The sequence below is a fragment of the Papio anubis genome, chromosome 17, assembly GCF_008728515.1.
Source record: "Papio anubis isolate 15944 chromosome 17, Panubis1.0, whole genome shotgun sequence".
Taxonomy (NCBI): Eukaryota; Metazoa; Chordata; class Mammalia; order Primates; family Cercopithecidae; genus Papio; species Papio anubis.
This window is the reverse complement of record NC_044992.1, coordinates 48743750-48762152: the sequence shown is the minus strand read 5'-3', so window position 1 is coordinate 48762152 and position 18403 is coordinate 48743750. Positions and strand designations below refer to the sequence as shown.

The window sequence follows — 18403 nt, the reverse complement described above, 5'->3', positions numbered from 1 at the left end:
AACAACCTCATGAGGCCAGAACTATTTTTAAAAATATTTATTTATTTATTTATTTTTTTTGAGACCGAGTCTCGCTCTGTCACCCAGGCTGGAGTGCAGTGGCGTGATCTGGGCTCACTGCAACCTCAGCCTCCCAGATTCAAGCAATTCTCCTGCCTCAGCCTCCTGAGTAGCTGGGATTACAGATGCCCACCACCACACCCAGCTAATTTTTGTATTTTTAGTGGAGACAGGGTTTCACCATGTTGGCCAGGCTGAACTCAAACTCCTGACCTCAGGTGATCCGACTGCCTCGGCCTCCTAAAGTGCTGGGATTACAGGTGTGAGCCACTATGCTTGGCCAAGGTCAGAACTATTTATTTTTTCCCACTGAAATCCTTTGCTTGACTTAACCCACTGCCCTTTAGCCACAAAGGACTCCTGCCCTGGCAGTCACTTTGCTTGTTCCCACCTCAGGACATTTGCACATGCTGTATGCCCCTCCCCTTTTTCCTCCCCCTTCACTCAAGTGTCTCTTTTTCAGGGAGAAGGTTGCTGGTGCCCCAGACCATGCCACACCCTTTATTATGTGCTCTGCATTCCCCCACCAACCATGCTCACCTCAGTTGTGAATTGCATGTTTATTTTTGTAGGTCTATTTTATCCCATAACTGTCCATCAAGATTACTTTATCCCCAGCACTCAACCCAATGCCTGGCACATAGTAGGTGCTCAGTAAAGGATGAATCCGAATTTACAGTGAGGAAACAGGTTCACAGAGGGGAAGCAACTTTCCCCAAATAAGTGGAAGAATCTGACTTTACACTATGACCTGCCTGGCTCCGAAGCCAGTGCTCTCAGCCTCTCTGCTAGGTGTGTCCTAGCAGACACAAGCCTGGGGTGCCTAGACTCAAGTGGAGGCACCTATGTGGGCCCACTCCATCCCCTCACTGTAGTCTGAGAGGGTCTGGCTGGGCAGGGTGGTGGCAAGTGCCTGTTGTATGAGAAAGAATCAGTGTTGACAGACAGGTGCAGGTACCCACAGCCCTGCGCCAGTGGGCAGTGCACACCTGCCTGGATGGCTCATGGATGCTCCAGGGGAGGAGCCGTGACTCAGCTGGTGCTCCCTCTCCCAGCAGCCAGCCACATGCTGACTCAGGTCCCTCCCTGGCCCCACCTGGGGATCAATGACAGACAGCAATGGAGAGTAAATTGGGGGTGTGGGAGGCTGCTTACAGTCAAGCAAGAGGGCTCCCACGACCAGAGCAAAACTGTTCTTGTGCTGCTTCCAGGTCCCCATGTCCCCAGTGGACGATACTTTTGCCTCTGGGGACACCTTGCAAGTGGAATCTTTTGTTCCCTCTCTGTCCCTCTGCTTGCCTATGTGGGTCCTTGCAGCCCCTTCTCTTCTACTCCATCCACTCCCCAAGGGGAGGGCCTGCATTTGGGATGCTGGCACTGGGTCTAGGCTGCAGCCTTGCACATTGGCTGGAGAGGCAGTGTTGATTCTTGCTGGGTCCCAGGTGTCAGGTGCCGTGGGCTTGCCCGTTTCCATTCCTGGTTCATTCTTTGGAGGGCTCCCATGGGAGGTGTTGAAGGTGGGGCTCAGAGGGCAGACCCTGAGCCCTGAGAGATTGGAAGAGTGAGCCATGTCACATGACCTAGAAGAAATCATTCACTCAGGCCATGCTGTTGGCCTTCCTCATCCCTGGCCCCATCTTGCCCAGTCTGGTTCCCATGCCAGGCAGAGAGCTTGGGAGAAGGGAAGAGATGGTGCTCTGCTGCAGCTAGAGCAAGACCTCCTATCTGGACCGTAGGAGGTGCAAGCACAGCAAGCTCCTCTTTGTATTGGAACAAGGCCAGATGTGGGGGGAGGAGGGCCAATGTGGCAGGGGCTACATGTGGGCAGCAGTTGGGCATTCATCTAGGAATCCTCTGCCTTTTTTTTTTTTTTTTTTTTTTTTTTTAGACAGAATCTTGCTCTGTCGCCCAGGTTGGAGTGCAGTGGTGCGATCTCGGCTCACTGCAAGCTCCGCCTCCCGGGTTCACACCATTCTCCTGCCTCAGCCTCCCGAGTAGCTGGGACTACAGACGCCCGCCACCATGCCTGGCTAATTTCTTTTATTTTCAGTAGAGGTGGGGTTTCACCATGTTAGCCAGGATGCTCTCGATCTCCTGACCTTGTGATCTGCCCGCCTTGGCCTCCCAAAGTGCTGGGATTACGGGCGGGAGCCCTCTGTCTTTATAGCCCTTGGCAACACTTATGAAGGAGCTTCTCATGAGGAAACTGAGGCCAGCTTTGAGGACCACAGGGGAAGGGAGGGTGAGGCTGGCTGGTGACCCAGCCCTGCCTGGCTGGGGAGCTACTGTGCTCTCCACCCCACGGTGGTCCTCAGGCTCAGCTCACTTTCCCCGGCAGCTGGGAGGAATTCCGAGGGACGAAGCCTGCTGCTTTGGGCTGGGCGAGGCTTAGGACAGGGCTGGAGGGTGGGAAGTGGAGAAGGTGGGTGAGGACGGGGGTTGGGGTTTGGCACCAGGGCTGGAAAGCAGGGCCATCTCTCAAGAGGCTTAGCTGGCCGGGGTGCCCCAGTGGGGAGCTTTGCTCAGTCAAGTGGGTCTCAGCTGTTCTTAGGATCCCCCAGCACAGATACATTTGCAGATGACAGAGCAGGGTTCTCGAAGTGCCACTCTGCTGGATCTTTCCAGGGTGGCCCACCCACAGCACTACCGACTTCGCCATCCAGCTCAGGGACCCAGGACCTGGGGCTTATGTCCGAACCAGAGTGGTGGCATCAGCATGGGCATGGGGAAGAGGGTAACTTCTCAGGCCTTGGAACACATTGCAGGAGATTCTGGGCTTCCCAGCAGAGCTTGGCAAAGACCCTGAATGGTTTAAAACAGTTTAAGAAAGTAGAAGCTGGGTGTGGTGGCCCACGCCTGTAATCCCCCAGCACTTTGGGAGGCTGAGGTGGGCGGATCATGAGGTCAGGAGATCGAGACCATCCTGGCTAACACAGCGAAACCCTGTCTCTACTAAAAATACAAAAAAAAAAAAAAAAAAAAAAAGACTTAGCCAGGCATGGTGGTGGGCGCCTGTAGTCCCAGCTACTCAGGAGGCTGAGGCAGGAGAATGGCATGAATCTGGGAGGTGGAGCTTGCAGTAAGCTGAGCGGAGATCGCACCACTGCACTCCAGCCTGGGCGACAGAGCGAGACTCCATCTCAAAAAAAAAAAAGAAAGTAGAAAGGGAATCAATTATAGCCACTAGCCTTGATCTAAGAGTCTCCATGTATTAACCATTCATAAAACGCCTTCAGTATTCTCTGAATATTGAATAAAAGAGAATTAAATTCTCTTAATTTTCAAAACTTAAACTACTTGCTTAATTTTTAATTTAACATATTTTGTACCATCCATTTAAATATTTATTTAACACATTTTGGTAAATTAGCTCACCTTTCATTTCAACTGATATATTTATAAAGGAAATCTTACATTACTACCACAAAGAAAGTCATACTTGCCAGAAGCAGAAGGAAATGATATACAGAAATACTGAACTTCTAACTAGATGCCGTTACTTTCTAAAGGTTCTGAGCCCAAAGCTGGCTCTCTTTTTTTGAACAGGGTGATTGATAAGTGTGGTGGGGCATTAGACAGGCCTTAGTGTCCAAATGAGATTTCATCCTTGTCTAATCAGAAGATAGAAAAGTAGAAAAAGAGGCCAGGTGCAGTGGCTCATGCCTGTAATCCCAGCACTTTGGGAGGCTGAGACAGGAGGATCCTTTGAGCCCAGGAGTTCAAGATCAGCCTGGGCAACACAGGGAAACCCCATCTTTATGAAAAAAATTAGCTGAGCATGGTGGTGTGTGCCTGTAGTCCCATGGACTTGGGAGGCCGAGGCTGGAGGATGGCTTGAGTCCAGGAGGTTGAGGCTGCAGTGAGCTGTGATCATGCCATTGCACTCCAGCTTAGATGACAGAGTGAGACTCTGTCTCAAAACCAACCAACCAACCAACCAACAAACAAACATGGAAAAAAGACATCTTCTCTCCAAGTGCTGCATTATTATTATTATCATTTATTTTTTTTGAGACAGAGTCTTGCTCTGTAGCCCAGTCTGGAGCGCAGTGGCACAGATCTCCGCTCACTGCAACTTGTGCCTCCTGGTCTCAAGTGGTTCTCATGCCTCAACCTCCTGAGTAGCTGGGATTACAGGCATGCGCCACCACGCCCAGATTATTTTTTTGTATTTTTAGTAGAGACGGGGCTTTGCCATGTTGCCCAGGCTGATCTCGAACTCCTGAGCTCAGGCAATCTGCCCACCTTGGCTTCCCAAAGTGCTGGGATTACAGGCGTGGACCGTGTGCGGCCACTTCAGTATTATTTAACAGTCGCTGAGCATCAGTTAAAAGCCCCTCAAGAAATACCAGTCATCTATGCCTCCTAAACATGCAGGCATTGCTTCTTTCAGGCCTTTGCTGACCATCCTGGCCTCTCTTTCCTTACCTTTAGCTCCTTTTCAGCAATAAGCATCTTTTTGGAACGACTGGTATCTGTCCTCCATCTCGTATGTGTTGGCATCTTACTCGGACCAGACGTGGCGCTGGGCAATGGGGCAGGTACAAGATGAGCACGATCAGGTTTAGAGGAGCTCTTGCTGCCAATAGAGAGAGCTTTCTTCTTTTTTTTCTGTACATGAACTTTTATTCTTCATCAAGTGCTTCATAGAGCCATGGAGATGAGTGTGAGACACTGTAACAGAGCACAGTACAAACGCAGGGGGCGAGAGTACAGGAAGACGGAGGAGGAGGCACTCAGAGCGATCACTGAAGATGAGTAGTTTTCTGTGTAGAAAAGATGGAGGGAGGCATTTCAATTAGAGGTCACGGCAAGTGCCGAGTATTCTTAGAGGGAAGAAGGGCATTTGGGGAGTGTTGTATGGTTTTCTAGGGGGTCAGGGGGATGGTGGGAGATGGGGCAGGAATGGAAAGATGGTGACTGGCCTAAGTGCCAGGAATGTGGACCTTATCTTGAGGGTGGAGCGAAGCCAGTGAAGTGATGTTGTCAGACATGGATTAGAAAGATCATTCTGGCTGCTCTGCAGGAAGAGTCAGAGGGACATGGGAGAGGCAGGGAGGGCGGTTAGAAGCTCATGGCTAAGGTCCAGATGAGGGCAGAGTTAACGGGGAGTTAGGGGGCTGAATGATCAGAGAGAGTCAAACATTTTTTGAGCATTTCTCACAAGTCTCTTACTAGGAGATGGACAAACTATTCATATCAACCTTTTTCAGAGGAGGAAACTGAGGCACAGAGTAGTTAAGTAACTTATCAAAGTCACACAGCTCATGAGCATGGAGCTGGATGGAGCTCAGGTAGGCAGACCGGAGACCAGCGCGTTCTTCACCATTCTCTTCTGGCCTTGGTGACCAGAATATACATCCAAGTTTCTGCCAGGAGCAGGGAAATGTCACACATCTCGGTATCCCCTCCCGAGCTCCGTATTGGGTAGGCACTCGACCAAGGTCAATGCCACGCTCCCTGCTGGGCCCTGCAAAAGGACCAGGACAGTCGAGCCACTTGCATTCCTGCTCAGAGGTCAGCTAGTGTCAGCACCCCCTTGTTTATTTGGTCCACTTTCTTCTCCCAGCCCTTTGTGTGAACTCTGCACGCTGTCCTTGAGCGCGGGCGGGCAAGGTCTGGGTGCCTCTCTCCATCTTTTGGCCATGCCTGTTGTCTTCTTATCAAACTGGAGTCTCCCAAGGGCAGAGCCTCAGTCTCCACAGAAAGCCTTGAGGATCCTGAGAGCGAGGACTGGTTTCATCCTTTTGGGTCTCTACAAGGGCAGGGGCTGTGCCTCCCCCTCCTCTGTGATAACTCCTTAGTACCCTGGTTCCAGCTCAGCCCACAGTGGGCACAAGGTGGGAGCAAGGAGGGATGCAGACAGCACTGACCATCAATAGAGGAGGTGACTCTGCTTCTGCGAGTTTCTATCCTGAAGGGGCTAAGTCTCAGACCTGCTGTTGGGGCCAGCCAGAGACCAGGCTCCAGGATCTAGGTCACCCCTGTGGCAGTAGAGCTGATTTATGGTGGCCCTGACAGCCTAATATCATCAAATTATCCCACACAATGGAGAGAGGCTGGGTCGCCCCCAGGCAGTCACCAAAGGACGCTGAGCCTGGGGCAGCCGAGCTGCCTCCGTATCCCAGACCTCCCTCAGGTCTGTGGGGGGAGGCTGGCACAGACCAAGGGCACACCTAGGTGTGCCACCTTCAGCTGGGGGTATAAGTAGGCAGTCCCAGGGACAGCTCTGTACCCTGCACTTGGGAGCCGGCAGCACTCCTACCACTGCTTCTTAACCCGTGAGCTACCAGCCGTATCATGAGCTGCAGACAGTTCTCCTCGTCCTACTTGAGCCGCAGCGGCGGGGGTGGCGGGGGCGGTGTGGGCAGCGGGGGCAGCATAAGGTCTTCCTACAGCCGCTTCAGCTCCTCAGGGGGCGGTGGAGGAGGGGGCCGATTCAGCTCTTCCAGTGGCTATGGAGGGGGAAGCTCTCGTGTCTGTGGGAGGGGAGGTGGCGGCAGTTTTGGCTACAGCTACGGCGGAGGATCTGGGGGTGGTTTTAGTGCCAGTAGTTTAGGTGGTGGCTTTGGGGGTGGTTCCAGAGGTTTTGGTGGTGCTTCTGGAGGAGGCTATGGTAGTTCTGGGGGTTTTGGAGGTGGCTTTGGTGGTGGTTCTGGAGGTGGCTTTGGTGGTAGCTATGGGGGTGGGTTTGGTGGTGGCTATGGGGGTGGATTTGGGGGCTTTGGAGGTGGTGCTGGAGGCGGTGATGGTGGTATTCTGACTACTAATGAGAAGAGCGCCATGCAGGAACTCAATACTCGGCTGGCCTCTTACTTGGATAAGGTACAGGCTCTAGAGGAGGCCAACAATGACCTGGAGAATAAGATCCAGGATTGGTATGACAAGAAGGGCCCTGCTGCAACCCAGAAGAACTACTCCTCTTACTACAACACTATTGATGATCTCAAGGACCAGGTAGGTGCAGGAAACTGTCTCTGTCTTGGTCTTTTTCTCTTACATTCTTTATCTTCCAAAAAAGGTAAAATGCTAAACTCTAAGCTCAGATAATAGCCAGGGAATCCACATTTTGGAAATGTACGCTTTCATCAGAAACAAACTTGTGTTTGGTTTCTGGGGATCCCAGGATAGGACTTTGGCCTGTGCTCTGAGGGTTCATTTCCATTTCTTCAACTTTCAGAGTTTGGGCAGAGCAGAGAGGAGGCCTGGGTTAACATGAGCTGAGCTGGGACTGGATGTGGAACCTCCTTTAGGTCTGGTCTAAGTCAATACTCTCTCTTCCTTTGTACTTCTCCTAGGCTTCTTTAGGAGTGTATCTTGATCTTTTAAGGTATTTTGGACCCGATTGTACATTTGGTTATTCAAGTGATGGAGAGGATCCAGAACTCTGGGAAAGGAAGCTATCCATCCATCCATCCATCCATCCACCCATCCATCCATCCATCCATCCATCCATCCATCCCTTCCTCCCTCCCTCCACCCACATGTCCATCTATCTGTCCATTTATTCAGCCATTCAGTTCAGTGAGTGCCTACCCTCAGGGTTGCACTGGGTAGACACAGTGATGTGCTAGACTGAGTTCTGGTGGAGCTCACAGTCTGACTCTTCAGTATATTCAGTGATTCCTCTTGTTTTCACTCCTGCATGTGTCTGGATGTGCTGTTTCTTCTACTCCAAACCTCATCCATTTATTTATTAATGTTACACCCTAGCCATCCTTCAGCGCCCAATTCAATTGCCAGCCAGCTCCTTCCTGAAGTCTTTCTTGATCTCCCATTGCCATAAGCCACCTCTCCTTTCCTTGAACTCTTTTAGGACACTTTTGACTTTGTAGTCAATGGTGGGCTCCTTGAGGAACAGGATGTCAGTAATCTCTAAATCCTACAATGCCCTTTGCAGTAGATCTTCAAATATTTGTTGAATGAATGAATGAAGGCCACACCAAACATCTTCGCTGAAGCCTGGAAGGGGTCTGTGCCATGTCCCAGCTGTTGGAAGTTCCTCATTCCTCTTGAGAATCTTCCTGAGTGGAATCCTCACCTCCTGTGGCTTTGTCTGGCCTCTTGCCTTCCAAGCAGTGGTCCACAGTGTGATTTCATGGTTGTGTCATTTTTTTTCAGATTGTGGACCTGACAGTGGGCAACAACAAAACTCTTGTGGACATCGACAACACTCGCATGACACTAGATGACTTCAGGATAAAGTGAGCCCTGCTCCTCCTTTCCTCTCCTGTCATCAGCCCTTACCTCCTGAACCTCAGTGCTCTGGAGGTCCTGGTAGGCCCTGGTTCCGTCTTGATTGTTTTCTACCCTGGCTGGTCTGCAGGTTCGAGATGGAGCAAAACCTGCGGCAAGGAGTGGATGCTGACATCAATGGCCTGCGGCAGGTGCTGGACAATCTGACCATGGAGAAGTCTGACCTGGAGATGCAGTATGAGACTCTGCAGGAGGAGCTGATGGCCCTCAAGAAGAATCATAAGGAGGTAGGGTGCTGGGGCTTATGGCTTACTGGGGAGAGGGAGGAGCAGAAATGCCGAGACAGCAGGGGAGCTTTGGAGAATTACCTGGGAGACACCCTCTCCTTTGCTCTTGAGGACACTTTCAGCTTCTCCTTGGCATCACCTATGGTAGTGGGTGGGCTTTGGCTTCACAACTGTGTCCCCTTTTTGTACCCTGTGGGGACCACAGGCAGAAATCTGAAAGGTGGTGCAGAGGACTTTATCCCTGACCTCATCTCCCCTTCCTCCCTGGCAGGAGATGAGTCAGCTGACTGGGCAGAACAGTGGAGATGTCAATGTGGAGATAAACGTTGCTCCTGGCAAAGATCTCACCAAGACCCTCAATGACATGCGTCAGGAGTATGAGCAGCTCATTGCTAAGAACAGAAAGGACATCGAGAATCAATATGAGACTCAGGTGAGCAGAGTGGGCTGCCCATTCAACCTCCTCCCCTCCATCTATGCATATCTCCATCCCTCCGGCCTCCCATTCCTTCATCCTCCTATCTCTCCATCTCTCAGTGAAGCTGTCATTTATCCATCTTCCAATGGAAGTCATTCAACCATCTTCATTCACTGCATACCAACATCATTACAAAGTAGCTTCCCAGTGCCATGTTATATGTAAAGTATTGATGTCTCAGAGGTATTGATGTCTCAGATATGAGCCAAAGAAGATTGCTGCCTTGAGAAGCTCACAGTTTATTAGATGTGTGTGAACAAAAGCAGAACGTGAACAATTTAATCTAATGCTATGTAATGTAAGACTACAAGAGAGGGATACAGTGTGTCTCCCATACTGTACTGAACTCCTTGGTGGTTCTCTTCCTCCTTGAGTCTCCAGTGCCTAGCCAGAGTCTGACACATACATGAAGGCATGGTCTGTGGTGTGTGTGTGTGTGTGTGTGAAAGGTGGGGGAAGTTTGGAATAAGGTTAGATTAGAAAGATGGTTGTGAGACAAAGTGTGAAGGGTCTTGCAACCTTGTTGAGAGGGAAGGTCATATTGAGAGGACTGGACAAACCTTCATGGCTGGAGGGTACCCAGAACTCAGAAAGACTTGTCCTTGGCTTTGGATCAGCCTTGGCCCTGCAGGTGAAGATCCTGGTGAATGGGGCAGAATCTTGCCCACTGAAGCTCCTGGCCCAGCCTGATGCTTACTGAGCCTTTGGTTTTGCAGATAACCCAGATCGAGAATGAGGTATCCAGTAGTGGTCAGGAGGTGCAGTCCAGTGCCAAGGAGGTGACCCAGCTCCGGCACGGTGTCCAGGAGTTGGAGATTGAGCTGCAGTCTCAGCTCAGCAAGGTTGGTAGTTCTGCTGTAGACCCTTTGCCAAGGTGGGGCACAGGAAGGCTTTGCAGCCCAGGAGTGGGAAGAAGAGGAGTTATGATGTAGCATTCCTCTTAAAGCCTTCTCTTGACCCTTAGAAAGCAGCCCTGGAGAAGAGCTTGGAAGACACGAAGAACCGCTACTGTGGCCAGCTGCAGATGATCCAGGAGCAGATCAGTAACTTGGAGGCCCAGATCACTGAAGTCCGGCAAGAGATCGAGTGCCAGAATCAGGAATACAGCCTTCTGCTCAGCATTAAGATGCGGCTGGAGCAAGAAATCCAGACCTACCGCAACCTCCTTGAGGGAGGCCAGGAAGACTTGTAGGTGCCCCATGATTCAGTGGAACCCCTGGGGGTCTCTTAGGCCTCTGATACTCCTTCTGTCCCTCTGGATAGAGGCAGCTGGGGGAAGTTCTTATACACAGGGTCTTATGGGTTGAGGACTTCTTCATCCTGGGGGCGGTGGGGATCTCAGTGCATTTGGGCTTTGGGGAAGGAGGATGGTGACACTGAGAGAAGGCGCTGCCTCCCTGCTCCAGGGAGGGGAAAGCTCCACAGTCCCAGCTGGAGCCTCTACCCTCCCAGCTATGGTGCCAGCCCAGACTCTGTCCTCTGCCTCCCAGGAAGGAAAACAGAAAGATTCATGTTTGGGTCCTGACTCTGTTCAGGTCCATCCTCATATATGTGTGTTTGGGCCGCTCATTTTAACTCTCTTGTTTTCTTTCTTTCCTAGTGAATCCTCCGGAGCTGGAAAAATTGGTCTTGGAGGTGGCCAAGGAGGTCGAGGAGGAAGTGGAGGAAGTTATGGAAGAGGTTCCAGGGGAGGAAGTGGAGGCAGCTATGGTGGAGGAAGTGGAGGTGGCCATAGCGGAGGAAGTGGAGGTGGCCATAGTGGAGGAAGTGGGGGCAACTATGGAGGAGGAAGTGGCTCTGGAGGAGGAAGTGGGTCCAGGGGAGGAAGTGGAGGCAGCCATGGTGGAGGAAGTGGTTTTGGAGGTGAAAGTGGAGGCAGCTATGGAGGTGGTGAAGAAGGGAGTGGAAGTGGTGGCGGCTATGGAGGAGGAAGCGGAAAATCATCCCATTCCCAGTCTTCTTCCTCAAAATCTGGTGACCAAGATGAGACAAAAGGTAAGGGACAATCCTAGGTTGTGGGGTGGAGGGAGGCACAACTCTAGGTTGTGGTGTGGAGAGTCAAGGTATCACCCTTTTTTTTTTTTTAGTATTTTTGAATCTCTGGGAAATACAGATTCTGAATAGAGCTAGATGTTAGGGAAACCTCTATGAGGTGCCAGAGACATGCCCTTGGTTCTCAATTGATCATTATTTTTGACAGAGCCTAGGGTGAGGCTAGGACTAAATCTACACATGGCTGAGTCTCAGTAGTGTAGGAGATGGGTTGAAAATTGTGCATTATCATGATACACCCTTTGAAGTAGGTTTCATTATAATCCCCATTTTAAGGAAAATGAGGTTCAGAGAAAATAACTAAAATAACTACTTTGCTCAAAGTCATACAATCACAAATGAGGGGTTCAGCTCTGTGGGGCTTCACAGCCGGTACTTTCAACCCTCATGAGGATGGGGGACCTGGATCAGCAGCAGTTCAGCTGGAAAAGAGACTCAGGGATTGCAGTCAGTGGTTGGTTTGCACAACTATTGCATGATGCAACTGCCAAAAGGATGAACATAATCTAAATGTAAGAAAGACTCACACAGGTGAGTTGGTCTCTAGATCAGGGAAAATTTTCCCATGTACACATTGAGTTTTATAAAATAAAAATGTAATATGAAATTATAGTAAAAGGCTGGGTAATATGACTGGGGATGTTTAGCTCAGAGAAGACTTGAGGTGCCTGGGAGCTGCCCTGTGGGGTGTCTGATGTGGTTTTGTGTGTCCAGTGGCACTGCAGGGCCATGGATGTACATCTAGGAGTGAGGCCGGGGCCATTTTTGCCTCAATATCCAAATAATTGACTAACATATCTGTTGAATGGAGGGGGCTGCCTCATAAACTCCCCACCCTCAGACTTGGGGGTGCATCTGCCAGGTTTGCTGCAACAGAGATTCAGGAATTAGATGGGGACCAGTAGATTGGGAGAACCCAGAGTCCTTCCACCTCAGGATTCTCCAGCTCTTTGAGCTCTAGTGTCCTTACTTTGAGTTTCCCCATCTTTCCCCAAGTCCCAACCTCTCTGCCCCTGCTCACAGTCCTCCCTTCTCCCCCTCATCTCCCTTCTGTCTCTTCACAGGCTTCCTTTCGCGATACTAGAGCCTCTGTAAACTTCTCCTGCCCAGCCCCAGCTGACCATCCCCAGATGGGCAGACCCCTGATGAAGCCTGCTTATTGGATCCTGACATCAGGAATAGCTGGCAACCAGCCCCTGTGCCCATTTGGGACTGGACTGACTTGGCATATATGCCTCTGGCTTTCCACTGGCTTCCAACCCTGCTTGGCTTTGATGACTTCAGGGTTGGGGAGACAGACCTCTTTCCTCTCTCTGGCCTGGGGTGATCTCACACCCTGCATGATCTTGACTATAATAAAGCTTTCCTACTGCAAGTCAAACTCAGACTTTGATCCATTTGTTCTTTGGGATTAAGAAGGGATAGGGTGGGCAGGACATAGTAGCTCATGTTTGTAATCCTAGCACTTTGGGAGGCTGAGACAGGAGGGTCACTTGGGGCCAGGAGTTCAAGACTAGCCTGAGCAACATGGTGAGACCTGTCTTTACAAAAAACTAAAAAAAAAATTAGACAGGCATGGTTGTGGGCACCTGTGGTCCCAGCTACTCAGGAGACTGAGGTGGTAGGATTGCTCGGGCCCAGGAGTTGGAGGCTTCAGTGACCTATGATCCCATCACTGCATTCTGTCCTTGGTGACAGAGTAAAGGGATAATCAATCTGTTATAAAGAGTGTGGGTTCACTTTTCTATTAGTTAACTTTTGCTTGTAACAAAGGAACCCAAGTTTAGTGACTGAAAACAACAACCATTCATTTAGCTTACAGTTTTGCAGTTTAGACTGGGAAGCTTTGTTTCACTTTATGCATCTGTGGTTCACTGCAAGTCAGCCAGGTGGCTCTTCCTCTGGTCGTTGACTGGGTGCTAGTTGGGGTGATGAGGATGAATGGGGTATGTGACTCCCATCCTCCAGCCAACTAGCTTGAGCAAGCGTTCCAAGATAATGAGCAGAAACATGCAAGGCCTCTTGAGGTTTAGGCTCAGAGAAGTCACTTTGGCTATACTGTATTGGCCAACCAAGTCACAACCTAGCCCAGATTCAAGGGCAGGGGAAATAGACTTCTCTTGAGGGGAGGAACTGCAAAGCCACATGGCAATGGGCATGGATATAGGGAGGGCAATAACTGAAGCAATTTTTTGCAAACGATCTACCATAGTGTATTGGCATGTCATGTGTTAACTATGGAGGAAAACAAGACAAAAATGATGTGGTCTTTGCTTGGAAGATTTCGAGTAAAAAATATAGGCACAAATAAAGTCCTTCAAGGCAAAGTAAGGGACATTCCGCAAGATAGCAGCCAATAATATTCTCTAAAGATTCTGATAGTCAAAAATCCTTTTTATCACTAGGGACAAATAGGCTCCCTCAGCCTATGTACCCGATACTATAGCTGCCTATTAAGCTACCCCAAAGTATAGAGGCTTAAAATGACAAAATTCATTTTGCTCATGAATCTGCAGTTTTGACAGGGCTTGGTTGGGGACTGCTTGTCTCTGCTCCTCTTGGTTTCCTTGCGGCTTACAGGCTGGGGGCTGGAGTCATTTGAAGTCTTAGTCACTCATATCTGGCCTCGCTGGGGCTCCTTGGACATCTCTCTCTATCTCTGCGGAGAGTTCGATGTGATCCCTCCAGTGCGGTAGCTTCAGGGTAGCCCGACTTCTTACAAGCTGGCTCAGGGCTCCCAAGACACACGTCCCAAGGGAGAAACCGCCAGAAAGAGGCGGTTTGACTTTTATCACCTGGATGGGGAAGTCACACAGTGTCACTTCTTCTGTAGTCACGGGCCTGCCTAGATTCAAGGGAAAGGACATAGATCTGTAGCAGGCAGAATTCTGAGATGCTTTCCCAATTTCTGGCTCTGCTGCACACGTATCTTCTCCCGGTTATTCGATCAAACACTAACCTAGGTGCTACTGTGAAGGGATTTTGGTAACTAAGTTCTCAAATGCGTTGACCCCAAGAGAGGGAGATTATCTGGCAGACCTGATTTCATCACATGAACCGTTTAAAATCCAAGAGTTTTGTCTGACTGGTCACAGAAGTCAGAGATTTGAAGTCTGGGAAGATTTCAATGTGCCCTTGTTGGCTGAAGATGAAACGGGGTCGTGGAACAAGGAATGTGTGTGGGCTCTAGGAGCTGAGAGACAGCAAGAAAAAGGAGATCACAGTCCTCCAACTGCAAACAACTGAAGTTTTCCAAGATCAAAGAAGAGTTTGGAAGCAGATTTCCCCCAGATGAGAATTCAGATGAGAACTCAGCCTGGCTGACATCTTGATTTCACCCTTGTGATATCCTGCAGGGAGAATCCGATTACACCTGTGGAACTGTCAGCTAATACATGGGTGCTGTTTTAAGCTGCTGAGTTCGCAGTAATTTGTTAGGCAGAAATAGAAAGCAAATACAAACCCCGTCTCTAGATGGAGGTGTGTGCATGTCATGTTGAAGAACAGCATATGCAATGGGATATATTGGTGTGGTCATTTTTGGAAAACACAAATGGCCACAGGCTGGCTCAAATCACTGGCAGAGGAGTTACGTAAGAGTACGCTTAGGGCATGAAGTGACACAGAAACCCAGGGGGATTCAAGATCCTGGGATTTGTGGAGATGAGAGCAGGCAGGTCATTGGTGTTTCTGGGTCAAAGGTGGCTCTAGCAAGACACCTGAGCAGTGAGAGTCTGTGATCCCATTTCTAGTGCTCCACTGTTAATGTGCAACTGTTCACTCTTCTCTGGTTTTTTTTCTGCTACCTGCTGTCTTCCTCATCTACCATTTTACATATCTTTTTATTTATTTATTTATTTATTTATTTTTTATTTTTATTTTTTGAGACAAAGTCTTGCTCTGTTGCCCAGGCTGGAGTGCAGTGGCACGATCTCAGCTCACCGCAACCTCCACCTCCTGGGTTCAAGCGATTTTCCTGCCTCAGTCTCCCGAGTAGCTGGGATTACAGGTGCCTGCCATCATGCTGAGCTAAGTTTTGCATTTTTAGTAAAGACGGGGTTTCACCATGTTGGCCAGGCTGGGCTCGAACTCCTGACCTCAGGTGATCCACTTGCCTTGGTCTCCCAAAGTGCTGGGATTACAGGCGTGAGCCACCATGCCCGGCCCATTTTATGTATCTTTTCTCTACCTCAGTTTGGGAAATTCTCCACCTTGAGTCTGAAGCTTCCGGAGGGAGAGGCCAGAAACGTGCTTTTCCGAGCTCACCTGCATCTAGGGCATAGGCCTCTGACAGCCCTGCCACTCAGGTGCACCCTCACAAGACTTTTTTTTTTTTTTTTTTTTTTAACCATTGCACACCATTGGAGTGAAGGACTTTGCTTTTGACGTAAAGGAGGTGCTGAGTGGAATTTGTTACGGCAGGAACAAGGCTGAACAGAGACATGTGGTTTGTTGAGGAAGCAATAGCGGCGGCTCTGGCAAAGATATGCAGTGCCCACCATCAATAGTTTGAGCTGCTATTTTGGTGGCCAGCAGTGACAGCAGTGGTGTGTTCCTAGAGCAATCCTTGAGCATGATTTGGGGAATGTCTCTGTTTGCATACCCTCCAAGTTTGATTCTCTGCACATCCTGGAAAAATGCCCAGCAGTTCCTCCTTATTTCACAGGGAATAATTCGAAGATCCTGAGTGGATGCCCAAAACTGTGGATAGTACCTAGACCTATATACACTGTGCTTTTTCCTACACATTCATACTGAAGATACAGTTTACTTTATAAGTTAGGCACCGTAAGAGATTAACAACAATATCCAATAAAATAGAATTGTTATAACAATATACTGTAATAAAAATTATGTGAATGTGGTCTCTCTCAAAATATCTTATCATACTGTAGATCTTAGCAACCTCAGCATATGATTTTTTTTCTTTCCTTAGTAAGTTGAGAACTGTCATCTTTTCTTTTAAAGAAAGCACTTTGCTGGCTGGGCGCGGTGGCTCGTGCCTGTGATCCCAGCACTTTGGGAGGCTGGTGGATCACCCGAGGTTGGGAGTTCGAGACCAGCCTGACCAATATGGAGAAACCCTGTCTCTACTAAAAATACATAATTAGCTGGGCGTGATGGTGCATACCTGTAATCCCAGCTACTCAGGAGGCAGGAGAATCGCTTGAACCTGGGAGGCGGAGGTTGCAGTGAGCTAAAATCGCACCATTGTGCTCCAGCCTGGGCAACAAGAGCAAAACTCTTAAAAAAAAAAAAAAAAGCACTTTGCGGCTTCCCTTTGGCAAATCTGAATTATCAGCATCACTGCTCTTGCACTTTGGGGTCATAATGAAGTAAAATAAGGGAACGCAAGCATGGCAGTACTGTGACAGTTGATCTGACAACTGAGACAGTAACTAAGTGACTAGCGGGTGGGTGGTGCATACAGTGTGGAGAGCTACACAAAGGGATGATTCCTCTCCTGGGCTGGACAGAGTGGGGCAGTGTGAGATTTCATCACTCTCCTCAGGACAGCACACTTTAAAACTGAAGAATTGTTTATTTTTGGAATTTTCCATTTGATTTTTTTGGAGGACAGTTGACCACAGGTAACTGAAGCTGTGGAAAGCGAAACCATGGATAAGGGAGAATGACTGTGTTACTTTCTCTGTAGGTGAAAGCAAATTTATTCTGGTACTCTTTGTTTATTGGAATAGGGAAAAAAGAATTTCCCACAGCAGGTGCCAGGGTCAACGGTGATCTGCTTTAGAAAAGAGACACAATCTGGATCAATGACTGCTGTTGGAACAACCATGTGATAAATTGTAAAATAATTCATGGCCATTCTCTAACATCTGTTTATGTTCTGCACAGAAAAAATAGGCAAGTTAACCTTAAATTTATCAAATCTTTTTTTTGTTTGAGACAGTGTCTCTCTCTATTGCCCAGGCTGGAGTGCAGTGGTGCGACCACAGCTCACTGAAGCCTTGACCTCCCAGGCTCAAGCAATCCTCCTACTTCATGCTCCCAAGTAGCTGGGACTGCAAGCGTGTGCCACCACCCCAGGCTAATTTTTGAAGTTTTTATTTTCAACTAGAGACAGGGATCTCACTATATTGCCAGGGCTGGTCTTAAATTCCTGTGTTCTCTCCCCATCTTGCCCTTCCAAAGCGCAGGGATTACAGGCATGAGCCACTGCTCCTGGCCCATCAAATCTTTCATGTGGCACTAATCTCTGTCATTCCCTTAGAGATGTAGTATTGTTAGCACTTTTTATAAACCGTGTAATCCTTACTCCATAGATCAGGAGCCATTTACTGACTATGTCTAGTCCACTCCAGACACTGGGAAATAACCACAGATTGGTCTGGGATACCACTGGGCTCATGAGAAGCAAACTCGGGCTAAAACTCCATTCGTCATCTGATCTCTGTATTGGTTAGATTCTCAATTGCAACTACCAGAAACTACTCTGTGGCTATTTTAACAAGTAAGGGATTTCTGAGAGCTCTAGATACCTCAAAGAATCACTAGGAGGGCTGGAGAAACAGAATCTAGGGTGATTTTTCCAGAACCCCCCAAATGACAAAGCAGAGTGGATCTGCCAAGGGAGTTGCTGCCTCTGCCAAGACCATGAAACCACCAAGTCAGAATGGAGCCTTCTGAGTCCATTCTGCACTAATTCTGGACTCAGCTGGAGTTGCAGAGCCACGCTGCTTCTGCTGTCCATACCAGTAAGCTGGATGTCCCAGGTGAACCTCATTTCCTCACCTAGCTCCCTTCTAAACCCAGCCCACATGGGTGCATCTGACTAGTAGAACCTAAATTGCTTAGCTCATCTTAGTGGCAAGGAAGGCTGGGAAATGTAGTTTTTAGATCTGCCTGGAAAAGAATAGTGACAAGATGACAGATACAACCTACACTCATATGAGCTTCCATTCTAACTGGGGAACCACAGTATTGCTCTGCATTTTCAGAGATTAGAATTGGTTTGGAGCCAGTGTCCAATCATCCCTAAAGGCCTGGGTATTTTCCTTCCCTCAGTAGACAGCTATTCTTGTAAATACCCACAGATTCCTATGGGAGGGTCAGGGTGGCAGCTCCTGCCTTCTGGGAACCCAGGTTCTTGTCTGGTGTCTAGGAAGAATCAGGTCACACGAACTGTTTGAAAGGTGATGAATGCAGAAGATTTTATTGAGCGTCAGGTGGCTCTCGGTGGATGTATAGTGCATGCTTGTGATGTTACTGCAGGGCCCTTCCTCAGAGCCTCCCCTTCATTCAAAGTTCTCTGGGTCTATGAGCCAATTCTGATTTTGGAATTGGAATCACGGGGCTCAAGACAGGTCTC

General features: G+C 49.0%; 1 protein-coding gene across 1 annotated transcript; it reads left to right on the top strand.

The window, feature by feature from the left end:
- The first annotated feature begins 4982 nt into the window (after window positions 1-4982).
- KRT9 (keratin 9) lies at window positions 4983-12602 on the top strand. The gene is made up of 8 exons (XM_003913044.5): window positions 4983-7017; window positions 8182-8264; window positions 8387-8543; window positions 8815-8976; window positions 9738-9863; window positions 9986-10209; window positions 10622-11016; window positions 12138-12602. The coding sequence occupies exons 1-8, from the start codon at window positions 6361-6363 to the stop codon at window positions 12155-12157; spliced, it is 1824 nt and encodes a 607-aa protein (XP_003913093.2). The 5' UTR covers window positions 4983-6360; the 3' UTR covers window positions 12158-12602.
- The last annotated feature ends 5801 nt before the right edge of the window (window positions 12603-18403 follow it).